General features: G+C 42.9%; 2 protein-coding genes and 1 pseudogene across 2 annotated transcripts; all 3 read left to right on the top strand.

Annotated features, from left to right (window-relative positions):
* Positions 1-543: 543 nt before the first annotated feature.
* LOC137884629 (olfactory receptor 2AT4-like) lies at positions 544-1,518 on the top strand. Its single transcript, XM_068726534.1, has one exon. It carries the CDS (start codon positions 544-546, stop codon positions 1,516-1,518), a length of 975 nt encoding a protein of 324 aa, XP_068582635.1.
* Positions 1,519-8,186: 6,668 nt separating this feature from the next.
* LOC137884733 (general transcription factor II-I repeat domain-containing protein 2-like) lies at positions 8,187-9,943 on the top strand (annotated as a pseudogene).
* Positions 9,944-13,086: 3,143 nt separating this feature from the next.
* LOC137884547 (olfactory receptor 2AT4-like) lies at positions 13,087-14,061 on the top strand. The gene has a single exon (XM_068726415.1). The coding sequence runs from the start codon at positions 13,087-13,089 to the stop codon at positions 14,059-14,061; it is 975 nt and encodes a 324-aa protein (XP_068582516.1).
* The last annotated feature ends 4,835 nt before the right edge of the window (positions 14,062-18,896 follow it).

Here is an 18,896-nt window from a genome sequence, read left to right as displayed (position 1 = left end):
ACGTCTATCTGCTTGATGAAGTTATCTCATGACACTTTTTATATTGAGCAGCTGTAGACTGTACTCATCAATGTACAAACCCAACAGTTCCCACAATGAGCGACCTTTCCTTTAACAGGAAGAAACCTTGAGTAGAACAAGAGAGAGAGAGAGAGAGAGATAGAGAGAGAGGGAGAAGAGAGAAAGAGAGTTAGTGATATGGACCTTCATCACAAGACATGCTTCCCAAAGTCTTTTTAAGAGCTGAATTAGCCGGCGAATCGGCAGAATATGCTGCCAAACTGTTTGAGAAAGGTAAGTGTAAAAGGTTGAGTCTGAGAATTTGAAGTAGTTGGCTGAAGTCAACCAGTTTATAGTAATAAATTAAAATCATTAAAATAAAATTAAAAAAAGACAATTAATTATACCTCAGATAAATAATCACTATTGCTGCAATGGTATTATTAAAATGTTTGAGATGATGTTTAACGTGTTTCATCTAAAGTGTTGACTCCATGCCCCCATATTTCCTTTTCAGTGTATTGAGGACATTTCTGCTCCATAATGCCAGAGGGAAATCAGAGCACCGTGACTGAATTTATCCTTACTGGATTCCCTGGACTTTATCCAGAATACCAAGGCCTTGTCTCAGCAATATTGTTTTTAGTTTATGTCTTAACTTTGACAGGCAATGTTACAATTCTTTTTTTATTTGCAACCAACCAAAGTCTCCATAAGCCAATGTATTATATAATTCTAAATCTGAGTACATGTGACATCCTTTTTAGCACAACCACTTTACCTAAGATTATCAGTAAGTATTGGTTTCAATCAGGGACCATTTCATTCACTGCTTGCTTTGTCCAAATGTACTTTGTTCACTATCTTGGCACAGTGAATTCCTTTATTCTCTTCCTGATGGCTTTAGATAGGTATTTGGCGATCTGCCATCCTCTCAAATATCCCATTGTTTTTAAAAACTCCACTATCAAAATTCTCAGTATTACAGCATGGGTTATGTCCCAGCCAAGCAATTTAGTACTAATTATTAGGGCATACCCTCTCCCGTACTGTGCCTCAAACATAATCAACCACTGCTTCTGTGATCACATTGGTATAACAACCCTGGCATGCACTGACAGAGCCCCTTATGGTTTTCCTGCTTTTGTGATTGCAATGATTGTCTTACTGGGACCTCTGGCATTTATACTGTTCTCATATTGCTCTATAATTATAGCAGTACTTAAGATTGCAAATATACAAGGTCGCAGAAAAACTCTGTCCACTTGCAGTACTCAGCTGATTATAATCTCCCTCTATTATTTACCCAGATGTTTTGTGTATTTAGCCAGCAATGTTGGCATTACATTTAGTGCTGATATGCGAATAGTAATAATCATGTTGTATAGCCTTTTCCCCCCTATGATTAATCCACTTATATATTGCTTAAGAGCTAAAGATATGAGAGAAAGCTTGTGGAAGCAATTCAACAGACGCATCATTCCTCAAAAAACACAAGTTTCATCTATTAACAACTGATAAAAAAAGATGCATTTATCAATGTTTTTCCATTCTGCAGATTTAGCCTTCTCTATTTGAGTGGACTGAAAAGTTTCATAAAAACACTGATTGGGGAAAAACTGAAATCCAAAGCTATCACAATGTTAACCATGTCATTTTGAAAAAAAACCCATCTTAAAATGGATTTGCTAAATGTATGACATAATATTTCAAATAAGGGGTATATTTTCAAGCAGCCCCTCTGACCTACACTGTATTTTTGATCTGGCAAATGTCTCACATATTTCCTGTTCATGCAGTTGTTGCCAGGCCAAAAACCGCTGCCTGGAAGTGGGAGTGTAGTAGTTATACTACCAATACTTACTCCCTCTTAACAGAAACATTTACATCGTCTTTTGACCTCCAGCACAGAAATGTAGTTTTTTTTTGTAATATACACTATACCACCGGTCAAATAAATACTGCTTATCAAGTGTCTGTTCCACTATTCTATGGTGGCCATTGTCTTTTTTATATTCAGTTTAGATTTTAGAGAAGTTTTAGATGTGCTAAAGTAAATTTTCAGAGCAAGCACTTTGACTGCAGATGTTTGAACAATATATTATCACAATATTAACATTATATTACTGTTACATCGGAAGCAACAACAATCCTCTGTAATGTGTGTGTTTAAACAACTTGTTGTATTTAGCTAATGTAATGTTTTTTGCCAAAGCACCCATTACTTTTCATTTATCATTATCGACTAAAGTATTTATTCAGTATTTCAAAATGAAAAAAATATCTTGCAATATATTGCTAACATGAAAATACCATGATAAATATTTGATCAGCATCGTCCACCTTCAGGGTCAGACTGGGATAATAATTCAGACTGTGAATCTAACATCAGCACATTCACAAGACCCACGAACACTTTAACCTAGAGGTCTTCAACAGGGGGTCCACGACCTCTAGGGGGTCCGCGGAGGTACTGCAGGGGGTTCGCGAAATTTTTGGTTGATTTGACAATTTTTCATATTTTATTTTTATTTTTTTTCACAAATTGAATTGTCTTTAAATACACATAAACATGAATCCAACAAATGGATAAATGGTGGCAGAAGATGTTATCTTTCAGTCAGAAATGCACACATTCAGCGACACACAGGAGCTCTCTCAAGCTGGGCACTGGTTCACCCACAGCTCGAGACTAGCCTGGACCTGTCCCTCCAAGCCTCCAGCACACAAAGAGGAGGACCCGCCTTTATCACTGCTGTGCCAATCACAAAGCCACTTGTTACATGCTGGCTCTGTCAGGTTCTCCGTGATTGACCGAGAGCCTATTCAGTCCCCAACTGACTAAGATCCCAGACACAAGGACGCACACTGCAATATTATTTGAAAAGAAGATACCTTTGTAAAAAAAAAAAAAAATGTTTAATTAAAAAATTTACTTCACCCTCGAATCCATGTGAAATAATGTTTGCAAGATATTCCTGGCTAAAACACTGCAGCTTCTATCCAAGTGTATGGACATTGTTATGAGCAAAAATAGATCGTTTTGTAACTCGACCAAAAAACATGAAGCTGTCCATTATTTTAATAGTTCAGTATTGTATGCAAGATAACAGGTATGTTTATGCATGGCAGTGGCACTAATAGACCCTCACTCATTTTTTGTTTCCACATTTATGTTTAAAATAAAAACGTCCATTTGAATAGCTTGTATAAATGATTATCATGCAATCGACAGACAATATTGATATGGGCATTGGTATCAATTGACGAGGTATGTTTACAAATAACAGTGGCACGGCCACCCTACTCACTATACCTTGCACATGTTTAAATTTAAAACATGAATATATGAACCTGTGTATTATTTGAATAGCTTAGTATTGAATGCACAATAACAAGGTATGTTTATACATGGCACTACGGGTTAAGGGGGGGAAAACTCTGACTGTTGTCTGTGCATATGCACCGAACAACAGTTCAGAGTATTCGGCCTTCTTAGAGACCCTGACTGGAGTCCTGTATGGGGCTCCAGTGGGGGACTCCATAGTTCTGCTGGGGGATTTCACCGCGCACGTGGGCAACGATGGGGATACCTGGAGAGGCGTGATTGGGAGGAACGGCCTCCCTGATCTAAATCTGAGCGGTCGTTTGTTGTTGGACTTCTGTGCTAGTCATGGATTGTCCATAACGAACACCATGTTCGAGCATAAGGATGTTCATAAGTGTACGTGGTACCAGAGCACCCTAGGCCGAAGGTCGTGATCGATTTTGTTATTGTATCATCGGATCTGAGGCCGTATGTTTTGAACACTCGGGTGAAGAGAGGGGCGGAGCTGTCAACTGAACACCATCTGGTTGTGAGTTGGGTCAGAGGGTGGGGGAAAACTCTGGACAGACCTGGTAAGCCCAAACGGGTAGTGCGGGCAAACTGGGAACATCTGGAGGAGGCCCCTGTCCGGGAGATCTTCAACTCACACCTCCGGCGGAGCTTTTCTAGCATCCCTGTGGAGGTTGGGGGCATCGAACAGGAATGGACGATGTTCAAAGCTTCTATTGCCAAAGCTACGGCGGTGAGCTGTGGTCTCAAGGTCTTAGGTGCCTCAAGGGGCGGTAACCCTCGAACACCGTGGTGGACACCGGTGGTCAGGAAACCCGTCCGACTGAAGAAAGAGGCCTTCCGGGTTAGGGTTACTAGGTCTACAGCCGCTGCCGTGAAGGAGGCAAAGCAGCGGGTGTGGGAGGAGTTCGGAGTGGCCATGGAGAAAGACTTTTGGTCGGCACCAAGGTGTTTCTGGAAAACCATCCGGAACCTCAGGAGGGGAAAACGGGGAAACATCCAAGCTGTATACAGTAAGGATGGGACTCTGTTGACTTCAACTGAGGGGGTAATTGGGCAGTGGAAGGAGCACTTTGAGGAACTCCTGAATCTGACTAATACGCCCTCTATTGTAGAGGCAGAGCTGGAGGCTGATGGGGGAGCATCATCAATTTCCCTGGTGAAGTCACTGAGGTAGTCAAACAACTCCACAGTGGCAAAGCCCCAGGGATTGATGAGATCTGTCCAGAAATGCTGAAGGCACTGGGTGTGGAGGGGCTGTCTTGGATGACAAGTCTCTTCAACATTGTGTGGAGGTCTGGGACGGTGCCTAGGGAGTGGCAGACCGGGGTGGTGGTTCCCCTGTTCAAAAAGGGGGACCAGAGGGTGTGTGCCAATTACCGAGGTATCACACTACTCAGCCTCCCTGGTAAAGTCTACTCCAAGGTGCTGGAAAGGAGGATTCGGCCGATAGTCGAACCTCGGATTGAAGAGGAACAATGCGGATTCCGTCCTGGCCGTGGAACAACAGACCAGCTCTTCACTCTCGCAAGGATCCTGGAGGGGGCTTGGGAATACGCCCATCTGGTCTACATGTGTTTTGTGGACCTGGAGAAGGCGTATGACCAGGTCCCCCGGGAGATACTGTGGGAGGTGCTGCGGGAGTATGGGGTGAGGGGGCCACTTCTAGGGGCCATCCAATCCCTGTACGCCCAAAGTGAGAGCTGTGTCCGGGTTCTCGGCAGTAAGTCGGACTCATTTCCGGTGAGGGTTGGCCTCCGCCAGGGCTGTGCTTTGTCACCAATCCTGTTTGTGGTATTCATGGACAGGATATCGAGGCATAGTCGTGGGGAGGAGTGTTTACAGTTCGGTGGGCTGAGGATTGCATTGCTGCTGTTTGCAGATGATGTGGTCCTGATGTCTTCATCGGGCTGTGACCTCCAGCACTCACTGGATCGGTTCGCAGCCGAGTGTGAAGCGGTTGGGATGAGGATCAGCGCCTCTAAATCTGAGGCCATGGTTCTCAGCAGGAAACCGGTGGATTACCTACTCCGGGTAGGGAATGAGTCCTTACCCCAAGTGAAGGAGTTCAAGTACCTCGGGGTCTTGTTTGCGAGTGAGGGAACAATGGAACGTGAGATTGGCCGGAGAATCGGAGCAGCTGGGGCGGTATTGCAGTCGCGATGTGGCCCGGGAAAGGGAAGTTTGGGGTCCCCTGCTGGAGCTGTTGCCCCCGCGACCCTATCCCGGATAAGCAGTCGAAGATGAGATGAGATGAGAGACGAGACAATTTTATACAATATATATAGTAGGGGGTCCCTGCTCCATCTCTCTATCAGTTTGGGGGTCCTTGGCCTGAAAAACGTTCTCTGTCTCTATCTCTCTCTCTCTGTGTGTGTTTCTCTCTCTCGTTCCGTCAGCTTTCTTGACATGACCATAACAAAATACAGTATAGCCAATGCACTATATGAATATTGATAGTTGTCATATACAGACATCTATCATTATACATTTATGCATGTATACATTTTGAACAGTTTACAAAACTCCAACATCAGAATTAACTTTTTTTTTCTTTACAAGGAAACCAGGGTACTTTTATACAATAAAAAGTAAATCACTGATATAGTATGTTGCTTATATTAATGCACAGAAATATAAAGATCATATGAAACTCATCAATACTAGCATATCAGCTCTGCTTCAAACAAATGGACACCCTCAACCAAGACCGTTTAGTTCAACATGTCTCAAAGCAACGTATGGAGAGCAATTCAACCCATGTAAATGTACATATTCAAGACCTGCCCCTACCGAGTCTTCAAAGCCTACTGACTAAACACTGACGTTAGCCTAGCTATGATATTAACCGGAGCTTCAAACTCGACAGGCTCAGTAGGAGCAACTTCACGTTTTGATTCCCGTAGACCGAAGGTAGGATAACCTGTAAAGGGCGGATTGTGTTTACCCACAAAACCCATTTTTATTCACATATCTTGAGGTGAGAGGTTAAGGGACCCCTTTCAAAATGGCCATGCCAGTTTTTCCCTTGGCAAAATGTAGCCTTACTTTGAATGCTACCATTGGATTCCATATGCCTGATTCAGATTTCTGACCCTATGCATTCTGTGCGGGAACCTCTTGCACACCCCAGGCATATATAGTACTGCAGCAGATTGCACTAAGTATGTAATTTCTTGTTAATTTGGACCTGCATTTTACAAATCCTTTGCCAGGTGGTCTTTAAATTTATTTGATGGGCATGATTCAACAGTTCCATATTGGGTAAATCCCATTACCCGGCCCCATTATCTGCTCGTTTGGTTGGCATTTGTTTTTTATCCCCCTTTGGATAGAGGCTAGCTGCTTGTCCTGTCCCATCTTTATGTTAAGCTATGTCATGACTCCAGCTCTGTACATATTGATAGTCTCAAAAGCCAAGTGTAGTGTAGCTCAGAAAATGTAGAACTTTTCCTTTAAACATTGAGGTGTGGTCAGAACTATTCTAAATAGCATATGCTACATTGCACACTAAGTATATGTACAGTAAGCATAGAGTAAGCATGAATGAAATGTGACATTTGTAGCTTTAAGTGACCGGTCTCAACAACTAGTTTGAATTGTGATACCTTAAGTGATCCCCTGACTTTTTCTCTTGCACTATCACCATGTTAAGAAGTGATTTCTTTCAGGAAAACTAATTGTATTCAGATATCCTCACCTGTGCTTTGTGTTAAGTACTAATTAGTAAATACTAACATACTAAAGATGGAGAAAATTGTTAAAACTACTGCTCCATGTAGTTTAATTGCTTCAAAACTAATATCTTGTAAACCTCTACCCTTACAAATCTCATGTCATGGAGGCAGAGTGATGTGTTTGTTTTGGGATCATCATGACACTCAGAAGCAACAACACAAATGAGTTCCAGGAGGAAGCTTAATTAGTGTCTTGTGTGTGTAATTTAAGCGTGCATGTGTGAGTGTAGGCCTCTCTGCATGGTGAGTGTCTTTGTACCTTAGTGAATTGTCATCTCAAAACAGTCTTATGCAATGTTGTTTTCCCCAGAATATTCCAAACACTGTTTCACACACATCTTCTATTGAACTACTTCTTTCCTCTTACTATCTTGGCAACTATTTAATATGGTATTAACACGTGAACTGAGTTAAGTTCCATAGATTTGGGAGAGGCAAAATATGAATGCTGAGAAATGTCAGTAAAAAGTGTACTGTAACCTCAGGTTCCTGTAGGGCTGCAGTAGCTCTTTAGTGTGACCACGTATGGGTCTCAACAGGTTTATGGTGTTGCATAAAACTTTTAATAGGATTTGGCAGCAACATTTTGGACCACATGTAAGGAAAGTCCTGCTAAAGTAGGTGGAAGATAATTGCAATAGTCAAGACAGAATCGAAGAATCATCTCCATCACAGCAAGGAGTTTTGGTGGCCTTGATCGCATCTAAAATTAGTTTTGTGCTTTTGTCGCCATCTTTAGAGATACTTGTTTGAAAACTGAATACAGGTTTTACCATTTATGAAGATGAAGCTTCTGTACTACTAACAACACTAATCACGCTGCTGCTGCTGCTTTTTAGTGTTGAAGTGAAGACCACCTAAACCACATGTGTCAAACTCAAGGCCCGCGGGCCTCATCCGGCCCGTGAATGAATTATCTTTGGCCCGCATGATAAAATCTATTTACTATTAGAGCTGGTCCGCCGGTATATCGCACGCATCACCATAATACTACAAATCCCACAATGCACTGTCCGTGTGTCGTCGCGCATTCGCGGGCCCGCGAAAGTGCGCCTCACAGTCTGTATTACATACCACTTGTGTCAACTTTCAACTATCCCTCTCCCCAAAAAATGGCTAAACGAAAGGTGGAATTTGAAAACAGGAGTTTTCAAGACAGGTGGGAGGCACAGTATATGTTCGCGGATGTAAAAAGCAAAGCTGTGTGTCTTCTGTGCGGAGACAGTGTGGCTGTAATGAAAGAATACAACATAAGAAGACACTATGAAACGAAGCACCAAGACAGATACAAGCATCTGGACATGACACAAAGGCTACAGAAGGTAGAGGAGTTAAAAAGAAGTCTGGTGTCACAGCAGGCTATGTTCACTTAAGCCAAATCACAAAGCGAGGCTGCTGTTAAGGCCAGTTTTATTGTGGCAGCAGAGGTTGCGAAATCAGCCCGGCCCTTTACCGAGGGGGAATTTGTCAAAAACTGCATGATTAAAGTTTGCGACGCCGTGTGCCCAGAAAAAAGGCAAGCATTTTTAAATGTGAGCCTAAGCCGAAACACCGTTGCTGACCGTGTGTGTCACCTTGCTGCCAATCTCCAACAACAGCTTGTGGGAAAGGGAAAAGATTTCATCGCATACTCCCTTGCTGCGGATGAGAGCACCGACACTTCTGATACTGCCCAACTGTCAATTTTCATCCGTGGAGTGGACTCAAGCCTGTGCGTAACAGAAGAGTTTTTGGGATTACACCCAATGCATGGCAGAACTACGGGGAAGATGTGTAGATAAAATAGGGCTGCTGTGGGATAAACTTGTGGGACTGACAACAGATGGAGCGCCTGCGATGTGCGGTCAAAAGAGTGGATTGGTGGGGAGGATCCGAGAAAAGATGAAGGAGGAAAACGTTACAAGTGAGTTGACAGCTTATCACTGCATCATACACCAGGAGTCGTTGTGTGGCAAAGCCTTGAAAATGGAACATGTGATGAGCATCATAACATTAGCGGTTAACTTTATCAGAGCCAAAGGTTTAAATCACCGCCAGTTCAAGTCTTTTCTGGAGGAGATAGGTACAGAACATGGTGACTTGCCCTATCACACAGAGGTGCGATGGCTAAGCCAGGGAAAGGTGCTGGAAAGATTTTTCCAGTTGCGTGAGGAGATCTGTGAGTTCATGGAAATCAAAGGGAAAGGCACAGCAGAGCTCCGAAATAAAATGTTTCTGTGTGAAGTGGCGTTCCTGTGTGACATCACAAGTCACCTGAATGCGCTCAACCTGCAGCTTCAGGGGCGGGGCCGCGTCATCTTTTAAAACCAAGCTGCGCCTGTGGGAGACGCAGATGCTGCAGGAAAACTTGAGCCATTTCCCGCACTGCCAAACAATGAAAGAGCAGGTCGCTGCCTTCCCAACTACACAGTTTGCTGAAAAACTCGGCACACTTGGTGCTGACTTCACACGCCGATTTGCCGATTTTGAAGCCCAAAAAAGCAGGTTTGAACTGCTCAGTAATCCATTTGCAGCTGACGTGGAAAACGCACCATCAAACCTCCAAATGGAGCTGATTGAGCTCCAATCTAGTGACACACTGAAGGCAAAATATGAGTCTGTGGGCGCTGCAGAGTTTCCACGTTTCATCCCCGACACAATGCCCCAGCTGCGCTCCCAGGCTGCTCAAACGCTCTCTATGTTTGGCAGCACATACTTGTGTGAACAACTGTTTTCTTTGATGAAGATGACCAAAACTTCACACCGGACTCGTCTTACTGATGAGCACCTTCACTCCATCCTGAGGATTTCCTCAGCTCAGAGCCTGACCCCAGACATTGATGAACTTGTATCCAAGATGAGACACCAAGTGTCTGGCTCAGACCAGTGAGCATCACAGAGCAGCAAACGGTGCTTTGACGCATTTTCAGTTTTTAATGTAGTTTCATTTTTGCATTTTTTTTCTCTTGCTACTACAGGACATTTGATTTGTCTTTGAAGTAAATTATTTTTGGCTGTTGTTTGCCTGTAGAAACTGTTTCCACTTGAAATTACTCTGGAAAAACTGCAGATAGAGCCATAAGCAATTAATGAAACTGATTTTATTACTTTTATTTTTATTTATTTATGTATTATTTATAATTTTTATTTCATTTATTTCATAATTAATGTTGTTTTATAGGCAATACTCTATAGGCCTTGTTAGTTCCAGGTTCAATATGTGCACTAAGGTTCTTTCAATAAGTTTTCAATAAACGTTGAACCCATCTGGCCCTTGACTTGTATCAATTTCTTTATTTCGGCCCACTGTGTATTTGAGTTTGACACCCCTGACCTAAACCAAGAGCAAATCATGGCCAAGACCAGTGTTTAGGGACCGTTTTGTTTGATGTTAACAAATGAATTGCACAATACATGGATCATTTTGTGAAATACCTCAATTGTGGTCTTGAAATAACATCCAGAGGCCTCTATGTTTGAAACCGAGACAACACGGAGTAAAAATGCGACTAATTCTGAGACCTTAAAAAGTATTCTTGAGAATAAGACCAATCTTGAGTTCTACAACACTGCTATTTTTATCATTACTGAAACTACAACTACCACAAAATAACTGTTAATAACTGTAATAATAACAACCACATGTAGACCTTGTCCAACAACTTAAGACATAAAACTCAATAGCCAACAAGCTTCAGATGTCATGCTTATCTTTTGCTGGTAACGCTATGCTGTAAAGCAGGGGTCACTAATAGGAAGACCGCGGTCCGGATCCGTATGTACGTAATGTGAAGCGCCACTACGAGACAAAGCACAACTCTTTTGAGCAAACGTACCCACTCACATCTGAAATGAAGACACAGAAAACAAACCAATATGATCAGAATCCTAACACATGAATTCATTGACCAACTATGATGTTAACAGAGATAATAGAGCTGAAACAAGTAGTTTAATAACCACACATAAAGTCCATTCTCACACATTTCTCTTGTTAGAAGATGAGAAAAATATAATATCGTGGCTTTTTTGATTGACATCACTTCACACCTGAATAAACTGAATTTAAAGCTGCAGGGCAATTCAGTGAAATTAATTTTTCTAAAATGAATTACTTTATTTTAACCTGAGGTGAAATGATTTTTTAACGATGCACCATCTCCTCTAAAATCCCATCTGAATTTAGACAAATTGTCTCATGAATGTGATTTGATGTTAGCTCATGCATGCGATTTTGAAGAGCTTTCATTTTGAAATGCTACATCAGAATGTCCTGGTTCTCTCTGAGTGAAACCTTGAGATGGTCTGCTATCAACCTGAGGTGAAAGTATTTTGTAACTCTGCACCAACTCCTCTACAATCCCATCTGAATTTAGACAAATTGTCTCATGAATGCGATTTGAAGTTAGCTCATGCATGCAATTTTGAAGGGCTTCAATTTTGAAATGCTACATCAAAATGTCCTGGTTCTCTCTGAGAGAAACATTGAGGTGGTCTGCTATCAACCTGAGGTGAAATGATTTTGTACCTATGCACCATCTCCTCTAAATTCCCATCTGAAATTAGACAAATTGTCTCATGAATTTTGATTTGAAGTTAGCTCATGAATGAGATTTTGAAGGGCTTTAATTTTGAAATGCTACATCAGAATGTCCTGGTTCTCTCTGAGAGAAACCTTGAGGTGCTCTGCTATTAAGATGCACATTTTTCAAAAGTTTTCAGTTATGTCAGTTATTCTTTAATCCAGCCCTTATTTTACTTGTAATGAGAAGAACATTTATTTATGTATTTCTATGTATTATTTATAATCCATTCACTTAATTTGAAAACTGAGAATAATAATTGTTAAAATATAATTGATGTGTACTTTCTTTTATTTGATTCGACAGTTGTTGCCTACACAGAGACGTTGTTACTACGACTAGGCTTCTTGAATATATATATATATATATATATATATATATATATATATATATATATATATATATATATATATGGCACTAAATAGCGCAATTTAGATAAATGTTCCAGACCTTTGCCCGAGGAGACTTTCTCAATTTGGACCTTATGGAATGTTAATTGAATACCCCTGCTGTAAAGCAATACACTCAGAACAAACACGTGCTGTGTGCTGAGAGAGCGCCATTAAACACTGGGGATATTAACACTCCCTCCTCAGTATTAATTTAGGTAAACACTGGGGGTTTGTTCAAGTGCAATCGTTTACTCCTGTGGGACTTAAACATTTATTTAATAATGCTAAAGCAGTATCTTTCAAGTAACCATCATGAGATGAGTGTTGCTTGCTATGCATAGCATGTACAGTATTTCCCCAATGAACAATATCATGTTCATTATTGGTGAAAATATTAACACCTATTGAGAAAAAACAAAAGTAACTATTACCAATAATGTTAATCTTCTAACTGATGGACGTCTATCTGCTTGATGAAGTTATCTCATGACACTTTTTATATGGAGTAGCTGTAAACTGTACTCATCAATGTACAAACCCAACAGTTCCTACAATGAGCGACCTTTCCTTTAACAGGAAGAAACCTTGAGCAGAACAAGAGAGAGAGAAAGAGAGAGAGATAGAGAGAGAGAGAGAAAGAAAGAGAGAGAGTTAGTGATCCACAGAGAATAAAAGAAGGTATCGACCTTCATCACAAGACATGCTTCCCGAGGTCTTTTTAAGAGCTGAATTAGCCGGCGAATCGGCAAAATATGCTGCCAAACTGTTTGAGAAAGGTAAGTGTAAAAGGAGTCCTACAAATTGATATAGTTGGCTGAAGTCTTATCAGAGTTACACATTCTTTGTCAACCAGTTTATAGTAATAAATTAAAATCATTAAAATCGAATAAATAAATAAAAAAACAAAGACAACTAATTATACCTCAGATAAATAATCGCTATTGCTGCAATGGTATTATTAAAATGTTTGAGATGATGTTTAACGTGTTTCATCTAAAGTGTTGACTCCATGCCCCCATATTTCCTTTTCAGTGTATTGAGGACATTTCTGCTCCATAATGCCAGAGGGAAATCAGAGCACCGTGATTGAATTTATCCTTACTGGATTCCCTGGACTTTATCCAGAATACCAAGGCCTTGTCTCAGCAATATTGTTCTTAGTTTATGTCTTAACTTTGACAGGCAATGTTACAATTCTTTTTTTATTTGCAACCAACCGAAGTCTCCATAAGCCAATGTATTATATAATTCTAAATCTGAGTACATGTGACATCCTTTTTAGCACAACCACTTTACCTAAGATTATCAGTAAGTATTGGTTTCAATCAGGGACCATTTCATTCACTGCTTGCTTTGTCCAAATGTACTTTGTTCACTATCTTGGCACAGTGAATTCCTTTATTCTCTTCCTGATGGCTTTCGATAGGTATTTGGCGATCTGCCATCCTCTCAAATATCCCATTGTTTTTAAAAACTCCACTATCAAAATTCTCAGTATTACAGCATGGGTTATGTCCCAGCCAAGCAATTTAGTAGTAACTATTAGGGCATACCCTCTCCCGTACTGTGCCTCAAACATAATCAACCACTGCTTCTGTGATCACATTGGTATAACAACCCTGGCATGCACTGACAGAGCCCCTTATGGTTTTCCTGCTTTTGTGATTGCAATGATCATCTTACTGGGACCTCTGGCATTTATACTGTTCTCATATTGCTCTATAATTATAGCAGTACTTAAGATTGCAAATATACAAGGTCGCAAAAAAACTCTGTCCACTTGCAGTACTCAGCTGATTATAATCTCCCTCTATTATTTACCCAGATGTTTTGTGTATTTAGCCAGCAATGTTGGCATTACATTTAGTGCTGATATGCGAATAGTAATAATCATGTTGTATAGCCTTTTCCCCCCTATGATTAATCCACTTATATATTGCTTAAGAGCTAAAGATATGAGAGAAAGCTTGTGGAAGCAATTCAACAAATGCATCATTCCTCAAAAAACACAAGTTTCATATATTAACAACTGATAAAAAAGATGCATTTATCAATGTTTTTCCATTCTGCAGATTTAGCCTTCTCTATTTGAGTGGACTGAAAAGTTTCATAAAAACACTGATTGGGGAAAAACTGAAATCCAAAGCTATCACAATGTTAACCATGTCATTTTGAAGAAAAAAACAGCTTAAAATGGATTTGCTAAATGTATGACATAATATTTCAAATAAGGGGTATATTTTCAAGCAGCCCCTCTGACCTAAACTGTATTTTTGATCTGGCAAATGTCTCACATATTTCCTGTTCATGCAGTTGTTGCCAGGCCAAAAACCGCTGCCTGCAAGTGGGAGTGTAGTAGTTATACTACCAATACTTACTCCCTCTTAACAGAAACATTTACATCGTCTTTTGACCTCCAGCACAGAAATGTAGTTTTTTTTTGTAATATACACTATACCACCGGTCAAATAAATACTGCTTATCAAGTGTCTGTTCTACTATTCTATGGTGGCCATTGTCTTTTTTATATTCAGTTTAGATTTTAGAGAAGTTTTAGATGTGCTAAAGTACATTTTCAGAGCAAGCACTTTGACTGCAGATGTTTGAACAATATATTATCACAATATTAACATTATATTACTGTTAAATCGGAAGCAACAACAATCCTCTGTAATGTGTGTGTTTAAACAACTTGTTGTATTTAGCTAATGTAATGTTTTTTGCCAAAGCACCCATTACTTTTCATTTATCATTATCGACTAAAGTATTTATTCAGTATTTCAAAATGAAAAAAATATCTTGCAATATATTGCTAACATGAAAATACCATGATAAATATTTGATCAGCATCGTCCACCTTCAGGGTCAGACTGGGATAATAATTCAGACTGTGAATCTAACATCAGCACATTCACAAGGCCCACGAACACTTTAACCTAGAGGTCTTCAACAGGGGGTCCACGACCTCTAGGGGGTCCGCGGAGGTACTGCAGGGGGACCGCGAAATTTTTGGTTGATTTGACCATTTTTAATATTTTATTTTTATTTTTTTTCACAAATTGAATTGTCTTTAAATACACATAAACATGAATCCAACAAATGGATAAATGGAGGCAGAAGATGTTATCTTTCAGTCAGAAATGCACACATTCAGCGACACACAGGAGCTCTCTCAAGCTGGGCACTGGTTCACCCACAGCTCGAGACTAGCCTGGACCTGTCCCTCCAAGCCTCCAGCACACAAAGAGGAGGACCCGCCTTTATCACTGCTGTGCCAATCACAAAGCCACTTGTTACATGCTGGCTCTGTCAGGTTCTCTGTGATTGACCGAGAGCCTATTCAGTCCCCAACTGACTAAGATCCCAGACACAAGGACGCACACTGCAATATTATTTGAAAACAAGATACCTTTGTAAAAAAAAAAAAATGTTTACTGAAAAAATTTACTTCACCCTCGAATCCATGTGAAATAATGTTTGCAAGATATTCCTGGCTAAAACACTGCAGCTTCTATCCAAGTGTATGGACATTGTTATGAGCGAAAATAGATCGTTTTGTAACTCGACCAAAAAACATGAATCTGTCCATTATTTTAATAGTTCAGTATTGTATGCAAGATAACAGGTATGTTTATGCATGGCAGTGGCACTAATAGACCGTCACTCATTTTTTGTTTCCACATTTATGTTTAAAATAAAAACGTCCATTTGAATAGCTTGTATAAATGATTATCATGCAATCGACAGACAATATTGATATGGGCATTGGTATCAATTGACGAGGTATGTTTACAAATAACAGTGGCACGGCCACCCTACTCACTATACCTTGCACATGTTTAAATTTAAAACATGAATATATGAACCTGTGTATTATTTGAATAGCTTAGTATTGAATGCACAATAACAAGGTATGTTTATACATGGCACTAGGCCCAGTTTAATATAAAACACAATTTTAAGGTGATGGCTCCTCTCCGGGGAGCCATCACCTTAACGTGGTGGAGAGGTTTGAGTGCCCTCATGACCCTGAGGGCTATGTTGTCTGGAGCCTAAAGCTCCTGGTAGGGTCTCCCATGGCAAATTGGTCTCAGGCGAAGGGCCAGACTAAGAATGGTTCAAAAACCTCAATGAAAGAACGAAGAAGAGTCGAGGAGACCCTGCCCGGAGGAAGCCCGGGGCCCACGTCTGGAGCCAGGCCCAGTCGGAGGGCCCGACAGCGAGCGCCTGGTGGCCGGGTTTGCCACGGAGCCCGGATGGGCACAGCCCGAAGCAGCAACGTGGCACCCCCATTCTCTCCATCCTGTGGGCTCACCACTTGCGGGAGGAACCGCTGGGGTCGGGTGCACTGCCCTATGGGTGGCAGTGAAGGCCAGGGACCTCGACGGACCAGACCCGGGCAGCAAAGGCTGGCTCTGGGGACGTGGAACGTCACCTCTCTGTGGGGGAAGGAACCGGAGCTTGTGCGGGAGGTGGAGTGCTACCAGTTAGATCTGGTGGGGCTTACCTCTACGCACTGCATCGGTTCTGGAACCGTACTCCTGGAAAGGGGTTGGACTCTTTTCTTCTCTGGAGTTGCCCAGGGTGTGAGGCGCCAGGCGGGTGTGGGGATACTCACAAATCCCCGGCTGAGTGCCGCTGCGTCGGAGTTTACCCCGGTGGACGAGAGGGTCGCCTCCCTACGCCTGCGGGTTAAGGGGGGGAAAACTCTGACTGTTGTCTGTGCATATGCACCGAACAACAGTTCAGAGTATTCGGCCTTCTTAGAGACCCTGACTGGAGTCCTGTATGGGGCTCCAGTGGGGGACTCCATAGTTCTGCTGGGGGATTTCACCGCGCACGTGGGCAACGATGGGGATACCTGGAGAGGCGTGATTGGGAGGAACGGCCTCCCTGATCTAAATCTGAGCGGTCGTTTGTTGTTGGACTTCTGTGCTAGTCATGGATTGTCCATAACGAACACCATGTTCGAGCATAAGGATGTTCATAAGTGTACGTGGTACCAGAGCACCCTAGGCCGAAGGTCGGTGATCGATTTTGTTATTGTATCATCGGATCTGAGGCCGTATGTTTTGAACACTCGGGTGAAGAGAGGGGCGGAGCTGTCAACTGAACACCATCTGGTTGTGAGTTGGGTCAGAGGGTGGGGGAAAACTCTGGACAGACCTGGTAAGCCCAAACGGGTAGTGCGGGCAAACTGGGAACGTCTGGAGGAGGCCCCTGTCCGGGAGATCTTCAACTCACACCTCCGGCGGAGCTTTTCTAGCATCCCTGTGGAGGTTGGGGGCATCGAACAGGAATGGACGATGTTCAAAGCTTCTATTGCCAAAGCTACGGCGGTGAGCTGTGGTCTCAAGGTCTTAGGTGCCTCAAGGGGCGGTAACCCTCGAACACCGTGGTGGACACCGGTGGTCAGGGAACCCATCCGACTGAAGAAAGAGGCCTTCCGGGATATGTTATCCCGAAGGACTCCTGAGGCAGTTGCAAGGTACCGACAGACCCGAAGGGCTACAGCCGCTGCCGTGAAGGAGGCAAAGCAGCGGGTGTGGGAGGAGTTCGGAGTGGCCATGGAGAAGGACTTTCGGTCGGCACCAAGGTGTTTCTGGAAAACCATCCAGAACCTCAGGAGGGGAAAACGGGGAAACATCCAAGCTGTATACAGTAAGGATGGGACTCTGTTGACTTCAACTGAAGGGGTAATCGGGTGGTGGAAGGAGCACTTTGAGGAACTCCTGAATCTGACTAATACGCCCTCTATTGTAGAGGCAGAGCTGGAGGCTGATGGGGGAGCATCATCAATTTCCCTGGTGAAGTCACTGAGGTAGTCAAACAACTCCACAGTGGCAAAGCCCCAGGGATTGATGAGATCTGTCCAGAAATGCTGAAGGCACTGGGTGTGGAGGGGCTGTCTTGGATGACAAGTCTCTTCAACATTGTGTGGAGGTCTGGGACGGTGCCTAGGGAGTGGCAGACCGGGGTGGTGGTTCCCCTGTTCAAAAAGGGGGACCAGAGGGTGTGTGCCAATTACCGAGGTATCACACTACTCAGCCTCCCTGGTAAAGTCTACTCCAAGGTGCTGGAAAGGAGGGTTCGGCCGATAGTCGAACCTCGGATTGAAGAGGAACAATGCGGATTCCGTCCTAGCCGTGGAACAACAGACCAGCTCTTCACTCTCGCAAGGATCCTGGAGGGGGCTTGGGAATACGCCCATCCGGTCTACATGTGTTTTGTGGTCCTGGAGAAGGCGTATGACCGGGTCCCCCGGGAGATACTGTGGGAGGTGCTGCGGGAGTATGGGGTGAGGTGGCCACTTCTGGGGGCCATCCAATCCCTGTACGCCCAAAGTGAGAGCTGTGTCCGGGTTCTCGGCAGTAAGTCGGACTCATTTCTGGTGAGGGTTGGCCTCCGCCAGGGCTGTGCTTTGTCACCAATCCTGTTTGTGGTATTCATGGACAGGATATCGAGGCATAGTCGTGGGGAGGAGTGTTTACAGTTCGGTGGGCTGAGGATTGCATCGCTGCTGTTTGCAGATGATGTGGTCCTGATGTCTTCATCGGGCTGTGACCTCCAGCACTCACTGGATCGGTTCGCAGCCGAGTGTGAAGCGGTTGGGATGAGGATCAGCGCCTCTAAATCTGAGGCCATGGTTCTCAGCAGGAAACCGGTGGATTGCCTACTCCGGGTAGGGAATGAGTCCTTACCCCAAGTGAAGGAGTTCAAGTACCTCGGGGTCTTGTTCGCGAGTGAGGGAACAATGGAACGTGAGATTGGCCGGAGAATCGGAGCAGCTGGGGCGGTATTGCAGTCGCGATGTGGCCCGGGAAAGGGAAGTTTGGGGTCCCCTGCTGGAGCTGTTGCCCCTGCGACC

This window comes from Cebidichthys violaceus, unplaced genomic scaffold (assembly GCF_023349555.1).
Source record: "Cebidichthys violaceus isolate CVI_PGR_0920_01 unplaced genomic scaffold, fCebVio1.0.p SCAF_1, whole genome shotgun sequence".
In the NCBI taxonomy this organism is placed as follows: domain Eukaryota; kingdom Metazoa; phylum Chordata; class Actinopteri; order Perciformes; family Stichaeidae; genus Cebidichthys; species Cebidichthys violaceus.
The sequence above is the reverse complement of the archived record's forward strand: the minus strand, read 5'-3'. Positions and strand labels throughout refer to the sequence as shown.

Bases quoted from the DNA above. Each gene is read 5' to 3' on its own strand.
- LOC137884629 (XM_068726534.1), top strand. From the start codon at position 544: ATGCCAGAGGGAAATCAGAGCACCGTGACTGAATTTATCCTTACTGGA.
- LOC137884547 (XM_068726415.1), top strand. From the start codon at position 13,087: ATGCCAGAGGGAAATCAGAGCACCGTGATTGAATTTATCCTTACTGGA.